Here is a 17,718-nt window from a genome sequence, read left to right as displayed (position 1 = left end):
CCCTCCGCTCGGCATGAAAGGTCGATCCCTCCTTGCACGGGAGAACCCTGGGTGCAGCCGGGGCTGGGCTCCGCCTCTGCAGCGCGCCTTGCACCCTGCTTGCAACGCGCGGCCTGTTTCCCCACCCGAGGCCCAGGCACGACCCAGCCAGCCCCCGTACCCCGCACCCCGAAAGCTGCCCGCGCGCCTCCGGCCTTTCTTTCTCCTTCCCGGCTCCGAGGTCGGGCTTCTCCAGCCAAGGGGCGGGACGCGGTGCAGTCAAGGACAAGGGCAGAAAAGGGCTGCCAGGGCCGGAAGGAACCTCCTGGCCCATAAGCAAACGCCCGGAGCCGCGCCCCTCGACCCTCGGCCCGAACACGGCCTCACCTGCGCCAGAGAGCCGCTGGAGCCGCCCAGGTAGCCAAGTCACGCCTCGGACCCTTCCTACCGAGGCCGGGGGCCGCTAGTTTAATATGGCGGCCTCTGCGTTTCCGGTCTGCCGGGCCGGCCGACGGAAAGCCAGGAGAACCAAAAAACTTTCGCCATTCGATGCTAGCCGGCTGGCTTTAGTTTTGACACCTTCCGGCCGCCGTAGAGGAAGCGGGTTTAAGGCTTAAGACATCACGGCGCGGACGAAGGAAGCAGCCTTGCTGCGCATTCCGCGGAAAGTGAGCGGGGACGTCGTATCGTTTCCGGTAGTCTGCCACGTAGTGCTCGGAGACCGCGCGAAGGGCGATATTCAGGAAATACTATTCCCGAAGAACACTCACTGAGTACCGACTCGGAGAAGACAAAGGGCCTCGGGGAATCATTCCCGGAGAGGAACTGGCGCTCGCATGGAGAACGTCTCGCGGCGACGATGAGCATTGCTTTTGACCCTTTGACCTCCGACCCGACGGATGCTGCGGAGGGACACGCCTCCCGCGTCTATATAAGGGCGTTTCCGGCCGCGTGAGGCCCTTTTCTCTTCGCGCCGGATCCCTGGGCCACGTTCTCCGGCCCCTCCGCGTCCGATTCTGCGCCTGCACCATGGGTTTTGGGGATCTCAGGAGCACCGCGGGCCTCCAGGTGCTCAACGATTACCTGGCGGACAAGAGCTACATCGAGGGGTGAGCGGCCGGGCGGGGGGGGACCACGTGGCGCCGCCGCTGGGATCCGGGGGGCTTCATTGCAGCGTCTAGATCCACGCGCCTGGCTTCCCAGGCAGCCCTACAGGGTTCAATTTAGGGGACGCCTAAATTGTGCTGTGCCCCCTAGCCAGTGCGAAGATGCAAACCTGGGGTTTAGTTGTTTTGTTTTGTTTTGTTTTGTCTTTTTAATTCTCTGGCCAGATCTCACTTTTCAGGGCCCAGTCCTGCTGTGCCATCAGGAATCAATCCATGGTGGTGCTCGGGACCATCTGGGGAGCTGGGAATCGAACCCCGGTCTGCAAATCTTCAAACGTCCTCCCCTCTGGACGAATGCTCCAGCCCCACGGGCCCTGTTCTGATTACTCGTTTGTTCTTAACGAGCTCATGAATGCAAAAGGCCAGGGAGGAGCCACTTAGCTAAGCGTCCCATATGGCCCAGATTCTACGCGGGTCAAGGGGGAGTGTGCGCTGACCTTTCCTGCCCTCAACAGCTATGTCCCATCGCAAGCAGATGTGGCTGTGTTCGAAGCTGTGTCCGGCCCACCCCCTGCCGACCTGTGTCACGCCCTCCGTTGGTATAACCACATCAAGTCCTTCGAGAAGGAAAAGTCCAGGTAAACTTGGCTTTGGGGATCTCAATCGTCTTTTGTGTTATAAACCTTCAAGAATTAGGGTTTCCACCTGCCAGGATTGGTCCCAGGTCCCCTTAGGGTTATTACTATTTTTTTTGATGGGGTTTACTATAAGCAGAGTTTCTTTTTGTTTAGGAGGCCAAAAGACTGAAGCCATCCGTTTTCTCCACAGAACAGGTAGAACATGGACAGCAGACATGCAAACTTGTCCCCTCACTGCCTTGCCAGTTGCCTACACCCTGTCCGGGGCTCCCCACCCTTTAGGGGTGAGAGAGGCTCTTTCATTCAGTTTTTGGCCATTCCTTCTGAAACTGCCAACCGGGGTGGAAGTTTGGGGAAATGGACTGCAATTAACTAGGAATGGAACTGAGCATACTTAACGAAATCTCAAACTTTGATTCTGAAAGAGTAAACCATAGTGAGTATTGCATATACTGTCGTTGAAGTGCTACTGCTAATGTTTTGTTTCGTGAGGAGTCGAGTAAGCAAAAGCATTTTTTAACCTGGGTGAGTTGGTAGTACAAAAAGGGAATTTACTTAAATTACTCTGAGAGCAAGTTTATGTAGTCTAGAAACGGGAGGATCTGTCGGTTTTTTTTTTTTTATGTGCTTGAATTTACATATTTTCCCCCCTCCCCCACCCAAGTCTGCCAGGGGTGAAGAAAGCACTGGGCAAGTATGGCCCTACTAATGTGGAGGACACCACCGGAAGTGGAGCTGGGGACAGTAAAGATGATGACGACATTGATCTCTTTGGCTCAGATGACGAGGAGGTATTGCTTAAATTGATAGGTGTTTGTTGAGCTTAGGCTAAGTAATTAAAATGGCCTGGACTTGGCTCCTCCTGGCATAGTCACTATTAACCTGCCTTTTAAAAGTTTCCACTGATTCATGATGAATAAAATCAAATCACCATCTTTCGGCTGAGTACCTGATGGATTTGCTTTTTTTCTGAGAGCAGTGGTCTTTACTGTAGTTACACCATTTGAGAAACGGCCAGCTTTGTGAAGTTCCTTTTGTTTTTCCTTTACAGGAGAGCGAGGAAGCCAAAAAGCTAAGAGAAGAACGCCTTGCACAGTATGAATCAAAGAAAGCCAAAAGTAGGTTATTGTATAATTCATCTTAAAGCTTGGCATTCTTGCCCCACAAAGCCATTTCCCCAATGTAGTGAGGTGCTCAGTGTCTTCAAACTCACCACGGCTACTGGTCTGCAACTGCTCTAAAAGTGGCTGTTGTGGCATTCCTCTGTGGGAAAGAAATTGTTGCACAAGTCTTTCTTAGCCAAACAATAGGCATAGACTTGTGTGACAAACACTGGAGATAATGAAATTCAAATAGAATTTAGTGAGTATTGGAAGTTGGTTAAGAAATAGATTTGTGGGTCGGTTTGAAAGCACAGTGGGGAGGGCGTTTTCATCCCATGTGGTCCCCCTGCCTATACCAGGAGTAAGCGGTGGGTGTGGCCCAAAAATAGAAATGTAATTAAGATGATTGAGGGTTTGAATAATTAGGTTTTGTTTTGGGGGGGGGGGGGATGCGGGATTCGAATCACTGTCCTGCATACAAAGCGAATGCCTTACTGCTCTGCTGTTTCTCCGGCCCCAGAGGGTTTGAATAATTGTGTTTCTTTTATAGAACCTGCACTTGTGGCCAAGTCTTCCATCTTACTAGATGTGAAACCTTGGGATGATGAGACAGATATGGCCAAGTTGGAGGAGTGCGTCCGAAGCATTCAAGCTGATGGCTTGGTTTGGGGCTCTTGTAAGTTCGGTATTTGTTTTCCACAACTGGCATCTGGGCTTGGCATGTGGTTTCTTTGAACAATTGTTGCCTAAAGTTTTCTAACTTGAGGTTTCCTGATATCTTTTTTAGCGAAACTGGTACCAGTGGGATATGGAATCAAAAAACTTCAAATACAGTGTGTGGTTGAAGACGATAAAGTAGGGACAGACATGCTGGAGGAGCAGATCACGGCTTTTGAGGACTACGTACAGTCCATGGATGTGGCTGCTTTCAACAAGATCTAAATCTTAGGGCCATGGCTCTTCAATAAATGCTTGAAAGGCATTTCTGGACTCTTGATTTTTTTTTTTTTTTTTTAATTTGGGTCACACCTGGCAGTGCTCAGGGGTTACTCCTGGCTCCATGCTCAGAAATTGCTCCTGGCAGGCACGGGGACCACATGGGACACCGGGATTCGAACCGATGACCTGCATGAAAGGCAAACGCCTTACCTCCATGCCATCTCTCCAGCCCCAACTCTTGATTCTTAATAGAACCATTTTCCTTATGAAGGAAAGTTTCACTGTGTGCAGTTTCAAATAATAGAAATACAGGCTGACATTCTTGAGTATATAGACCTAAAAGATCAAACTGCCCTTTAATAAGCTGAGTATAACATAAGTGTGAGCAGATTTTATTAATATTCATAAAAGTGATCTTAATTTTAGTACAGTAGCTCAGTTCACTAATAATATGTAACCAAAGGTGGTTGGTTCGAATCCCGGTATCCCATATGGTCCCCCGTGCCTGCCAGGAGCTATTTCTGAGCAGACAGCCAGGAGTAACTCCTGAGCAACGCCGGGGTAGCCCAAAAACCAAAAAAAATAAATAAAAAATAATAATAATATATAGCAATGGTATTTTTCCCCAGAGCATTCATTAATTTACAGGATGGATGGGGCCAGAGAGATAGCACAGCGGTAGGGTATTTGCCTTGTAAATGGCCAATCAGGACAGACAGTGGATTGAAGCCTGGCGTCCCATATGGTTCCCCAGGCCTGTCAGGAGTGATTTCTGAGCTGGTTTTCCTTAGTTGAAAGGTTTGGAATTCTTGAACACTGAATTATATACATGATGGTCATATTGCTGGATAGTGAAGTACAGAGGTAAGGGGAGCCAGATGAGATGCCTTCAATAAAACCTGAGTTGTCTGCAAGGCAAGCACCCTGCTCTCTGTACTTCCAATGTAGATAAGTGATCTGACATCAAGTTAGGGCTTCTTGGGGCCAACAAGGTGGTGCTAGAGTTAAGGTGTCTGCCCTGCAAGCGCTAGCCAAGGAAGGACTGGGGTTGGATCCACCGTTGTCCCATATGGTTCCCCCAAGCCAGGGGCAATTTCTGAGAGCTTAGCCAGGAGTAACCCCTGAGCATCAAATGGGTGTGGCCAAAACAAAAAGGGCTTCTTGTCACTTTAAAAATTCTACTTAAATAGCATGGAGGTAGTGCATTTGCCTTGCATGCAGAAGGATGGTGGTTCGAATCCCGGCATCCCATATGGTCCCCAGAGCCTGCCAGGAGTAACCCCTGAGCACCGCTGAGTGTGACCCAAAAAACAAAGACCTGGGGCCGGGCGGTGGCGCTAAAGGTAAGGTGCCTGCCTTGCCTGCGCTACCCTTGGATGGACCGCGGTTCGATCCCCCGGTGTCCCATATGGTCCCCCAAGCCAGGAGCAACCCCTGAGCATTACCAGGTGTGGCCCAAAAATAAAAACAAAAAAAAACAAAGACCTGATATATATATATATATTTTGTTTGTTTGTTTTTGGGCCACACCCGGCAGTGCTCAGGGGTTACTCCTGGCTGTCTGCTCAGAAATAGCTCCTGGCAGACATGGGGGACCATGTGGGACACTGGGATTCGAACCAACCACCTTAGGTCCTGGATCGGCTGCTTGCAAGGCAAATGCCACTGTGCTATCTCTCTGGGCCCAAAGACCTGATATTTTAAGTATTACAGTAGTTGTGTACATTGTGTAATTATGTAAAAAATCTACTTACTGTTTTAATATATTAAAGAACCATGACTACAAAAAAAAAATTCTACTTAAGGTGGGGCCAGTGTGGTGGCACAAGGGAGTAAGGCAAGATTCAAGCCCCACCTCCGATGTCCCAAGCCAGGAGGAATTTTCTGAGCGCATAGCCAGGAGTAACCTGAGTGTCACCAGGTGTGGCCTAAAAACAAACAAAATTCTACCTAATGTGGAAGGAAAAAGCCTGGCCAGAGAAGGGTCTCTCAAATTTGTAATGGTATTGAGGGTTAAGCACTTTACTTACACAGGACTGACTTGGTTCCTTGTCCTATTGGTAAGGAAAACCACTGGGTATGACTCAAATGCACCCCCATTTAAAATCATGAATTATAATCTGGGAAGATGTTGAAAGAATTTAAGCCTTAAATTAGAATGATTTCAGGGCCAAAGAAATGGCAGTGATGGGGCGTTTGCCTTGCATGTGGCCAACCCAGGACAGACCTGGGTACGGTTCCTGGCATCCCACATAGACCCTCAAACCTGCCAGGAGCAATTTTTGAGTGCAGAGCCAGGAGTAACCCCTGGAAGTTGAGGGAGAGAATGATTTCATTATCATTTATTTTTTTTTTTTTTTTTTTGGTTTTTGGGCCACACCCGGTAACGCTCAGGGGTTATTCCTGGCTATGCGCTCAGAAGTCGCTCCTGGCTTGGGGGACCATATGGGACACCGGAGGATCGAACCGCGGTCCGTCCAAGGCTAGCGCAGGCAAGGCAGGCACCTTACCTCTTGCGCCACCTCCCGGCCCCTCATTATCATTTTGAGGTAAGTTACATTGAGTCCTAGACTGGTCTTAAATTTAGGGGAAGTTTGGTTGAATTTGAAATCAACCTGATGGGACTGGCAGGAGTATCAGGTGCTGAACTTTCGCCTAACATTAAGGATAGAATGATGGGAGTTGAAGTGAAACCCCAGTGTGGTTTTACTAAGTGCTTCCAGTATAAACTCACTTTATAAACCACTGCTTTAAGTTGAGGGTCTAAGATAATGGAGTATCGTAGTTAAGATACATGTTAATTCGAGCTCAGAGACGGCCTCTATGAACTCTGCAGTAGACAGGCCTGACTCTTAACATTTTGAGGAGAAAAGTTTTATACCAATTAACCTAAAGTGCTTAACATGAGGCTGCTAAAAATGAGGACTTGGGAAATCTTCACTCAGAAATAGGTACATTTTTGGGCCGGGCGGTGGCGCTAGAGTTAAGGTGCCTGCCTGGCCAGGTTCGATCGGACCACTGTTCGATCCCCCGGTGTCCCAAATGGCCCCCCATCTCTCAAACCCCACAGATAGGAATAATTTCCCATCATCTAATACTGAAGTGTTCATGAAAAATGCAAAAGAATTCAGGTGGAGGCAGCACATCTAATCAAGTGGTAGTAAAATGCTACAAACATCCACAGAAACAGTTCCTTTGGGGGTACTGTTGGAAAGGGGATAAGTCAGTAGGGTGCTTGCCTTGATTGCAGTCAACCTAGCACTGAATAGGGGCCTCTTAGCAGGCTCAGGGCACCATATGGGATGCTGAGATTTGACCCATTGTCCTTCTGCATGCAAGGCAAACACTACCTCCATGCTATCTCTCTGGCCCCCAGTAACTTCCCTTTTACAGTAGGTTTTTGTTTTTTTTTTTTTTTTTTTTTTTGGTTTTTGGGCCACACCCAGCGGTGCTCAGGGGTTACTCCCGGCTGTCTGCTCAGAAATAGCTCCTGGCAGGCACGAGGGAACCATATGGGACACCAGGATTCGAACCAAACACCGCTGTGCTATCTCTCCGGGCCCAGTTTTTTGTTTCTTTTACAGTAGTTTTAGAGTGGGGTTAGAGGCCAGAAAGCTAGTACAACGGGTCAGGCGCTTGGCTTGCATAGTACCAACCTTGGTTTGGTCCTTGGCATCCCATAAAGCCCCCTCAAGCACCACTAGGTGTGTGATTCCTGAGTGCAGAGCCAGGAATAATCTCTGAGCACAGTCAGGGGTGGCCTAAAAAGAAATAAAAATAAGTTGAATGGGAATATCTGACCTTAAAGATTTTATGTTATAATCTCACTGCAGTTAATGTCGACCAAAAATAAATATCAGAAAATTCTTAGAGAAGCAGAAAAGGCTGATGCTGCTTTTCCCCTATTTTTGTTCTGGTTTTGTTTTTGTTTTGAGGCCACACCAAAAGGCAAACGTCCTACCTACTGTACCATCACTTCAGACTCCTGTTTATTTTTTCTTAATCTTATTTCATGTATATGTGACACCTTAAATATGGCAAATTGTTTAACTCCTAAGGAAAATTTAATTTGATTGCTAGTATTGAATGAAATCTTCACTGATCGGTATTTACTCAAGTAAACCAGCAGGGGGCAGTCCGTTGCTTTCTAGAAAACAAGAGTGGCTTCTGGAAATTTCCTTTCACTGCACTGCAACAGAGGGTCTGAATCCAGTGAACTGTAACTAAAAAGAATTCACCATCGCATATAGTAAAGCTATTGAGTCACAGAGAGCTTAAACAAAACTGATAGTAAAATGGATTAAGAAAAAGGTTTGGGGCCGGGCGGTGGCGCTCGAGGTAAGGTGCCTGCCTTACCTGCGCTAGCCTAGGAGACGGACCGCGGTTCGATCCCCCGGCGTCCCATATGGTCCCCCAAGCCAGGAGCGACTTCTGAGCGCATAGCCAGGAGTAACCCCTGAGCGTCACCGGGTGTGGCCCAAAAACCAAAAAAAAAAAAAAAAAGAAAAAGGTTTATTTGAATGTGAAATTTTAGAGTAATCAAATTAAGCTATAGATTCAAATAATAGTAATCAAATTAAGCTGTAAAATAAGTATTGAATGATGAACCATGTGATGTCAATTTAGAGCCCACGACCTAGAGTGAAATATTTGATGATAATTTCTTATTTTAGAACAATTCATTAATATAGTTCAGAATTGAATTGGTTACATAAATGACATCTTTCTTGTCTTCCCGGCTTCCAGTTCACCTTCATAAACACGACCAGTATCACCAGATTCTTCGATCTTTTCAGGATAAGCTTAAGCCAAGATTTCTATAACATACAACAAATGCTGTCTGCATCTTGCATTTGGCCCCTAAAAACAGGCTGGAATAACGGATAAATTGTATCTTAACTATTTCATACCATACATTTAAAAAATGAACCTTTTTTGTTTTGGGGCACACGGGTGGTGGTCAGGGGTTACTCTTAGCTCTGTACACAGGAATCACTCCTGGCAGGCTCTGGGGACCATATGGGATATCAGGGTTCGAATCCAGGTCGGCTGCAAGCAAGACAAATGCCCTACCTGCTGTGCTATTGCTCTAGCCCCAATATATTTATTTTCATTTTATTTATTTAGTGTTTTTTGCTTGTTTGTTTTTTGGGGACCACACCTGGCAGAGCTCAGGGGTTAGTTCTGGCTTTGCACTCAGAAATCACCCCTGGCAGGATTAGGGAACCATATGGGATGTTGGGGATCGAACCCAGGTCTGTCCCTGGTCTGCAGCATGCAAGGCAAATACACCACTGCTGTGCTATCACTCTGGTCCCAACAATATACCTATTTTTAAAGTGACATCACCTGTTGGCTTTTTTTAACTTGCCACTTGCTCTCTAGGTTGCTTCTCATTGTCTTGCTGTTAAAAATCATGCTCACATTTTCAAGGGAGGCTGGATACAGAAAAGCTTAGGAACTCAGAAGGCATTGATAGGTATATACAAAATAAAAGATTTTCTGTGGAAAAAGGGATAGTACAATGGGTAGGGCAATTTCTATGCAAATGGCCAAACCTCATGTTGTTCCTGAACACAGAGCACAAATAAGCTGTGAGCACAGGAGGATGCACTCACCCCTACCCAGTACCCAGAGAGAGAGAGAGAGAGAGAGAGAGAGAAGTGTGTGTGTGTGTGTGTGTGTGTGTGTGTGTGTGTGTGTGTGTGTGTGTGTGTGTGTGTAGGTTTTCTGGCTTTAAAATGGAAGAGGAAAAAAAATAGAGCCCAATTTTTGCACTTTTTGCACACATGAACTCCATAGGTGATTCTGTGACAGAAATCATGTTAATTTTTATATTCAGCATGAACAGATCATATCCATTCAGCCTTAGGGTTGGGCAGTTAAGAGTGCAAAATTGATTCATTCAATAGCACAGTTAGATGCTATTAAAACACAAAAAAAATCAAAATTACACATAAAGATGATTCAAAGACTCATACAATCATTAAAAATCAAAGCCATTTGGGGAGACAAAGCAAGTTAAACCTCAGAAGTTCAGAATCAAATGCTAGAATTAAAGAAAATTTTAAAGAAGAAGCAAAATGAACTGGATGGATTTTTTACAGTAATGTGGAGGGTGTTTTTTTTGTTGTTGTTGTTGTTGTATGGGGGGCAGTTTTACAGCAAGCTATGCTCAGAGATCATTCTTGATGAAGTTTTGGGGACCTTCTATGTATGCTGTTGGGGATCAAATCCAAGTTGACTTGTGCAAGGCAAATATATTGCCTCTCTGACCCAATCAGTAATCTTTTTTTGAGGGGGAGGATTTGGGGCCACACCCAGCATTGATCAGGTGTTACTCATTACTCTGCACACAAAAATCACTCCTGGCAGGCTTGGGGGACCATATGAGATGCCAAAGATCAAAACCTGGGTCTGTTCTGGGTTGTCCATATGCCCTACCACTGTCCTATCACTCAGGCCCAGTAATGTATTTTTAAAAGGGTGTATTTGAAGAGAAGGTAGAGGGAAGAAGGTGGAGAAGCTTCTGAGAGGAGGTAAAAGATTTAGAGATTTAAAGAGCAATTAGACCAGTCTGAATGGATTTTGCAGGTTGTAAAGCACTTGGTAGGACCTGGATTAAGATTAGATAATCCAGTTGTCAAAATTGACTCATGCTTTGTGGACCTTGAAGGTCTTGTCATCCTAAGCCAGAGAAAGACAAGACAAAGACAGAAATGAATGGAAGCAAGGAAGAAAAGGATCATTTTATCTTCCATGAAAACGGCACCTGAATAGCATGTAAACTCAATGACATTTTATAAACTCAACTATATTCAGAAGCACTAGAGATGTTGTGATCTTAAAGAATACTTGGGGTGTTTTTTGTTGTTGTTGTTGTTGACTGCTACCATGAAAAGATAAGTTTATGAACACAGACACAAGTGAGTTGTTTTACTAATCAGATTTCAGCGGGAATGGAAGAGTTGGGATTCCCAACTCTGGATCCAAACAAGTTTTATGCTACGTTTTGCATCTTCTCTTCAGATAATAACAAAATTAATCCCAGTTCCTGTTGGGAAGTTGCTACTTTCTGCTAGTGGACTTGAATACATTCTCAGCTATTTCAGAAGCCACAAAAATTAGAGGATTTAGCTTGGCTTCTAGGGATTTCTTACATTTTTATGTAGTTATTTTTTTTGGGAGGCCTTACTCAGTGGTATTCAGGGCTCACTTCTGGTCCTGCACCCAGAGGTCACTTTTGGCGGGGTTGGGAACCATATGGAGTGATAGCGAGCAATCTCTGGTCTGCCACGTGCAAGTCACGCACCTTACCCTCTGTATTATCTCCCCTAAAATTTTATATAAAGGTATTTTTTCCAGGGATTGAACCCAGGGCCTCAAATCTATGACGCAAATACTCTAATCTTTCTTTTTTCTTTCTTTTCTTTATACTTTAACCTTTTTTTTACTTTATTATTTTTTTTGTTCAGGGGTTACTCCTGGCTCTGCACTGAGGAATTACTCCTGGTGGGCTCAGAGAACTCTATGAGATGTCAGGGATCAAATCTTGGGGTTAGCCTTGTGGAAGGCACATGCCCTTCCCGCTGTGCTGTTGCTCTAGCCCCTGTTAGGTAATTTTTTAGAAAGCAACTTTTGAGGAATACCCACTCCAGCAGTGCCCCAGCCTCTCTGCACTCAAGACTTGTATGCCAATCTTTTGAACTACCAACCCTGCTCCTCACCCCCACCCCAGTATGTTTTTTCTTTTATGAAATCATTCTGAGATTAGTCTGGGAAATATTCTAACATGAAGTTCATGTTTTCTGTTATAATAATTGTTTTTGGGCCACACCTGCTAGTGTACAGGGATTCCTCTTGGTTAAAGGCTCAGAAATTACACCTGGAGGGCTCAAAGAACCTCATGGGATGCTGGTGATTGAACCCTGGTTGGCATGTGCAAGGCAAATGTCTCCCCACTGTGCTATCTCTTTGGCCTCTGGTATAATGATCTTATATATACTTGTACATACCCAAAATTCTAGCCTCCTCAAAAAAGTTACATTTATCATTAAAGTAAAGATGTGCCATGGGGTCTGTGCTTTTTATTGAATCAAAGTTATCATGTGTTCTCTTTGACTAATGGAATTTGGTAGAAATAATACTGATTGGGCCAGAGAGATAGCATGGAGATAGGGCATTTGCCTGGCATGCAGAAGGACGGTGGTTCAAACCACAGCATCCCATATGGTCCCCCGAGCCTACCAGGAGCGAATTCTTTCTTTTTTTTTTATTTATTTTTAATTATGAGAACAAAGATGCAAAGAAAGAGGACAAGGTAAAGTTACAGTGGAAGGACAATCACCCATAACATAATTCTCAGAAGAAGTCCCCTTGCTGATATCTTAACTTTGAACTTTCAGCCAAAGAACATTAAGATAAATAAAACAGAATCCATGTACAATTACTTTGTCCCTCAAGTCCCCAGATTGTAACACATTATAATATTTCTTAACAGCACACAGGGCAATCTAAAGCCATAAAACTTATGTAACTCCTTAAACATTAGAGGCATAGTATTTTTTACTTTTCCATGTACATTCATATTAGCTTAAGTTAACCTCAAATTTTAAGTGTTTTTTTTTTTTTTTAAGGATTAGAGTCAAAGGAGCACAGTAAAAAACGGTGTTAGAGTGGCAATTGTTGTTTGCATAGGCCCACCAAAATATGATGGGCATGGAAAGGAATAACCTTGGCCTAAATACAAAGAGACCCTACCCCTGAAGTTTCCTGGCATAAGACCAACTCTAGGCTCCAGGCAAGCTAGATTGTCCAATCCAAGACATTGTCTGTAGTGCCAACATACTTTTCACACAGTCTCTATTGTTGGTATCATGTTTCTGTATTAAAGATCCTGGAATCTGCATATCCTACATTGAAGTCAGGATGTGGAGTGTCCTCTCGTTTCACCTCACCATTAAAGGGCAATGCAGGGAGCCCTGTCCTGTAAGCAGGTCGTTGTTGTTGTTAAGTCTTCTCAGTGTTAAGGGAAGTCTCTTTTGAGCAGGTCGATGTCTGAGCAGTGGTAGTGTCTTCTGTGGTAGAGGATTGCTTCCAGGTGATGTTATAGACAAACCTGGATGTTTCGTGGATGGCTTCCCTGGTTCAGGGGTGAATGGAAAATGCCCTTTCTTCTGAGGTCTGTGCCAGGTCGTTATGTCAATGTTCAGAGTGTAAGGTCCCTTTGCACTACAAGGTTTGTGTGTTCCAATCTCTATTAGATAGGATCTTATTTGTATGTATAGTATTTTCCAATTTTAATGTGCCTATGCAAAAAAGGAGCAATGCCATGTGGCGTTATTGTCGCATATGGTGGCTGTAAGAACAAGTCCAACAATCCCCATGACATGGTTTAATCATAAGCATTAACCTGGGGAACTCTTTCACCAAAATTCCTTGTTGAACAGCTCATAAAGAGAAGATAAAAAGTGGTTAGAATTGTCACTGTATAAGAGAATATTTAGTAAGAAGACTTTTAGCTGTCAGAGAAAAACCGCAAAATATTCTAAAGAAATACGTGTCCTTTTTATGTCTTTTGAAACAGTTTGGGGTTGACACAATGCACAGCTTTGGTCTGTGATTAGGATTGTGCAGTACTGAAGTTAAAAAGAGTAATGTGGGTTAGTGATTTTTTGGGGGGGGGGGTGAGAGAGTTAAGGAGTAAAAATGAGCTTTGTAGGGGTGTGGGAAAGAGCAGAATACAAAAGTGACATTCTGGATACGCAAAACATAACGTAAAGATAAAGAATATTCTTTTTTTTTTTTTTTTTTTTTTGGTTTCTGGGCCACACTCGGTGACGCTCAGGGGTTACTCCTGGCTATGCGCTCAGAAGTTGCTCCTGGCTTGGGGGACCATATGGGATGCCGGGGGATCAAACCATGGTCCGTCCTAGGCTAGCGCAGGCAAGGCAGGCACCTTACCTCTAGCGCCACCGCCCGGCCCCAGGAATATTCTTAATACATGCAGTGCACGCAGGGGCTAGCGCCCCACACGATTTCCCATATGCAGAGTGGTCAGAAATTGCCAGTGACAAACAGCGCAACCGAGCAAAACTCAGCACACCCCAAGTTAGGACCAACCATTTCTGGCTGCCTGGGCTGCCACCCCAAAAGGCCTGGAGGCCGGGGGCAGAAGAGAAGAAGGCTGGGGGCCTATCAAGGCTCCTAGCGCACCCAAGTTAGGGAGAAGGCCTTCCACATGGGGTCTCCCCCCAACCCCATGCCGGCTAGAGCTAGCCTCCAGCTCAAGAGAGGATCGAGAGAGAGCTGGAAGCCAGGATCTGCCCGCCTTACACCCTGTGCCCTTCCCACCCTAGAGGGGAAGGCTGGGGGCCTATCAAGGCTCCCAGTGCACACAAATTAGGGAGAAGGCCTTTCACATGGGGTCTCCCCAAACCCCATGCCAGCTAGAGCTAGCCCCAGGAGCGATTTCTAAGCATAGAGCCAGGAGTAACCCCTGAGCGCTTCTGGATGTGACCCAAAAATAAAAAAATAATAATATTGATCATAGATAGGCCTAACCTTTAAGGAGGGGAGCGGTTTCCACTTGAAATCTTGTCTGGCTATCCTGAAGTACTATGTTAGAATAAATATGCAGAAATGGAAGAGAAGAAAGGGAGAGAAAGCCAGCAGAGTGGGTATGAGGAGGCCTTGGAAGGGGAAAGAAATATGTTCAGAAAGCTGTCCCCCCAATGCCAAACTGCAATCATTTGGGTCAGTTCAGTAAACACGGGATCCAGACATTTATGAAGATGAAAGGTGTTTGGCCATCAGAATTGTGAACTAAAATAAGTATAAAATAGTAGTGATGATAATAATAATAATAATAACAGCACAAAATAAATTGTTGACTTAACTAGATTTGGGGAAGATTTTTGTGTGGGGAGGGCTACACCTAGCTGTTAGGATTTAATCCTAACTCTGTGCTCAGGGATCACTCTCAGTGAGACTTAAGGCATCATATGGAGATCAAACCTAGGTCAGGGGCTAAAGTGATATATCGTACAGAGGCATGGTCTTTGCCTTGCAAACAGCCAACCCGGAATGGACCCAGGTTTGGTTTCTGGCATTCCAGATGGTCCCCTGAGTTTGCCAGGAGTGATTTCTGAATTCAGAACCAGGAGTAGCCCCTGAGCGCTGCCAGGTGTGAACCAAAAACTAAAAGACCAAAAACAACAAAAAGAAAAAAGAAAGAAGAAAGAAAGAAAGAAAGAAGAAAGAAAGAAAGAAAGAAAAGAAAGAAAAGAAAAAAGAAAGAAAAGAAAGAAAGAAAGAAAGAAAGAAAGAAAGAAAGAAAGAAAAAGAAAGAAAGAAAGAAGGAAGGAAGGAAGGAAGGAAGGAAGGAAGGAAGGAAGGAAGGAAGGAAGGAAGGAAGGAAGGTAGGAAGGGAAAAAACTAGGTCAGCTGTGTGCAAGACAAGCACCTCATTGGGGCAATTTATTAAGCACTAATCATAGACTGTCTTAAACAAGTAGACCATCTAGTCTAATTCAGTGTCTCTATGCCATCTCATAAAGGAAATAATTGCACAAACTAAAGAAATGAATGACACTAGTTTAATTTTAAGGATGTCAGAGATGATATCAGTGGTATAAAAAAAACACTGGCCTTACTTGTGGAAGACCCCAGCTCAATATTGGTGATGCTCTTAGTGTACAGCAATATCCTTTAGTGTGTTTTAAGTTCATTCCTCATCTATGTCATGAGAACCTTAAACATCTAAGAAAGTTAAGTTAAAGTAACCTACAACCGATACTCTCCACCATGCTGAGGAATCCAGTCCTGGTCCACTGAGCTAGAATGGCACAGATGTTTGAAGCTGCCAAAAAAAAAGTCTGCTCCTGTGCTTGCGTCTTAGAAAAGAGGTTGCCAAAGAAAAATGGACTCAAACAGGAACAAGTCAGGGTCAGCTGTAGATCTTGGAAGCGAAACCATCTTGAGAGCATCTGTCAGGGCCCCCCCATAAGTGCCTGATATTAGCTTGAGGTTGGGGGAGAATGTAATTTCACTGGGCTGTTTCCAGGAGATGCGGGGTCTTGGTTTCAGAGTTCTTGAGCTGCTCACTCTCTGTGCCTGAACAGCTGACTTCCCACAGGGTGTACTTCAGTATCTCGGCAATGGAGGCCCGAAAGTGCACTTGGAACTTCTTACTAATCAGGACATACAGAAGAGGGTTCAGGCAACTATTGAGAAAGGCCAAGCCACTGGACAGAGGGATGGCAGCCTGCAGCACTGGGTGGAAAGAGCCAGTATGGTAAATGGCCAGTTCCCAGATGCTGAAGAGGTGGAAAGGAGTCCAGCAGAAAAAGAAGGCCATGACCACAGCCAAGGTGGTACAGAAATGCTTATTGGAGATCAAGGTATGACGCTTCCTCACCTTGAAGATAAGACACAAGTAGCAAGTGCTCATGGTCAGCAGAGGGAAGAGATACCCGACAGTGACTTTCACCCAAGTCAGAATGTGATACTGCAGCAAAGCCAGGGCACGATCTTCCTTGTGGTAGTTATTGTAGCAGATAAAGTGGTCATTGACTTCCAGAACATCCCGAAAGTATAGGGCAGGACCCCCCAAAAAAGAAGCCAGAAGCCAAATCAAGAGAGAAACCAGGAGGGAGTTTTTCAGGGTGCGGTGGCGATGAGCTAAGTCTGGATGGACCAAGTGGATGTAGCGGTCTAGACTGATGGCAGTCAGGAAGAAAACACTGGCAAACATGTTCAACTGGGCCATGAAGGAATTGGCCTTGCACAGCCAGATGCCAAAGGGCCAGTGAAAATCCATGGCCACGTAGGAGATGTAGAAGGGCAGGAAGAGCAGAAACAGGAAATCGGCAATAGCCAGATTGAGGAACCAAAGAGTGCTGACAGTTTTCTTCCACTTGAATCCGGTGAACCAAATGACAACACCATTTCCGGGAATGCCCAGGACAAAGGCCACACAATAGAGCATCAGGGAGACCCAGTGGGCAGCCCCCAAATGGACACTTTCCTCCAAGTCCTGCTCTGGACTATCATTACGATAGTCTGGGAAATAGGAGTAGTTCTCCGAGTCTTCAAACAAAATTTCTTCGAGATCTTCCATGATCTTGCTAAGCAGAGAAGTATGAACTCTACAGGAGCAGATGTGAAGAGAAAGCAATGTGAAAGACATCAAATGTTTAGCAAATGGTAAACAACACACAGATGAAAATATTCTTTTTTATGAACATGATCAAACTTGGAATAGGATTTCTGGTTGTCGAAGTCCTGCTGGGTCTTGCATTCCTTCTGTTTATTAACAATGCTCTGCCAAATATTTAGTATGTGCTAATTTAAATGATGGATTCTATAGAGACAAATATCTTTCTTTGTAAGACTTCTAGGGTTCACAAAAAACTGAACATAGGTTACATTCTTACTGTGCATTGTTATTCAGTGGAAGGTGCAAAAGGAAGCAGGTTAGTATGAACCAGTGCTGACTTGAAAACCTGTATTTGAACTTGAACTGTTTAAACTCTAATATATTTTTAAACTTTATTAATTTTTTTAATTCATTGATTGGTTAATTTGTTTCTGGGCCACAATCAGTGGCACTCAGGGGTTACTCCTGGCTCTGCACTCAGAAATCGTCCCTGGCAGGCTGGGGGAACATATGGGATGCTGGAATCGAACCGAGTCCCTCCCAGGTTAGCCGCATGCAAGGCAAATGCCCTACCTTCCGCTGTGCTATCTCTCTGGCCCCTTTAAACTCTAGACAAACTTATTTCCTCAATCCAGCCTACTTTGATTCATGTGCAAGCCCTGAAAAGTTTCCTTTACTATTTTACATGTAAAGTAAATATATATATATTTCCCCATTGGTTTTGGAAATCCCCCTAAACAGTACTGAGGCTACCCCTGGCAATATTAGGTCAACTAGATTTCTATTTCCGGTCC

General features: G+C 45.0%; 3 protein-coding genes, 1 non-coding gene and 1 pseudogene across 4 annotated transcripts in view; 3 read left to right on the top strand and 2 right to left on the bottom strand.

Annotated features, from left to right (window-relative positions):
• Nucleotides 1-402, bottom strand: part of NDUFS1 (NADH:ubiquinone oxidoreductase core subunit S1) — a 32,589-nt gene extending 32,187 nt beyond the window's left edge. Inside the window, 1 exon segment of the mRNA XM_049773334.1 lies at nucleotides 367-402. The gene's annotated coding sequence lies outside the window, so the exon portion shown is untranslated.
• Nucleotides 403-932: 530 nt separating this feature from the next.
• EEF1B2 (eukaryotic translation elongation factor 1 beta 2) lies at nucleotides 933-3,823 on the top strand. The gene is made up of 6 exons (XM_049773298.1): nucleotides 933-1,088; nucleotides 1,601-1,723; nucleotides 2,388-2,514; nucleotides 2,775-2,841; nucleotides 3,377-3,502; nucleotides 3,614-3,823. Exons 1-6 carry the CDS (start codon nucleotides 1,009-1,011, stop codon nucleotides 3,766-3,768), a joined length of 678 nt encoding a protein of 225 aa, XP_049629255.1. The 5' UTR covers nucleotides 933-1,008; the 3' UTR covers nucleotides 3,769-3,823.
• LOC126009958 (small nucleolar RNA SNORD51) lies at nucleotides 2,626-2,702 on the top strand. Its single transcript, XR_007496108.1, has one exon. It is a non-coding gene; the product is annotated as a small nucleolar RNA SNORD51 (small nucleolar RNA).
• On the top strand, nucleotides 2,934-3,058 carry LOC126009967 (uncharacterized; annotated as a pseudogene).
• An 11,974-nt stretch (nucleotides 3,824-15,797) lies between the features above and the next one.
• On the bottom strand, nucleotides 15,798-16,885 carry CMKLR2 (chemerin chemokine-like receptor 2). The gene has a single exon (XM_049773281.1). It carries the CDS (start codon nucleotides 16,883-16,885, stop codon nucleotides 15,812-15,814), a length of 1,074 nt encoding a protein of 357 aa, XP_049629238.1. The 3' UTR covers nucleotides 15,798-15,811.
• Nucleotides 16,886-17,718: the final 833 nt, after the last annotated feature.

Source organism: Suncus etruscus, chromosome 5 (genome assembly GCF_024139225.1).
Source record: "Suncus etruscus isolate mSunEtr1 chromosome 5, mSunEtr1.pri.cur, whole genome shotgun sequence".
Taxonomy (NCBI): Eukaryota; Metazoa; Chordata; class Mammalia; order Eulipotyphla; family Soricidae; genus Suncus; species Suncus etruscus.
This window is presented reverse-complemented; position numbering and strand designations above follow the sequence as displayed.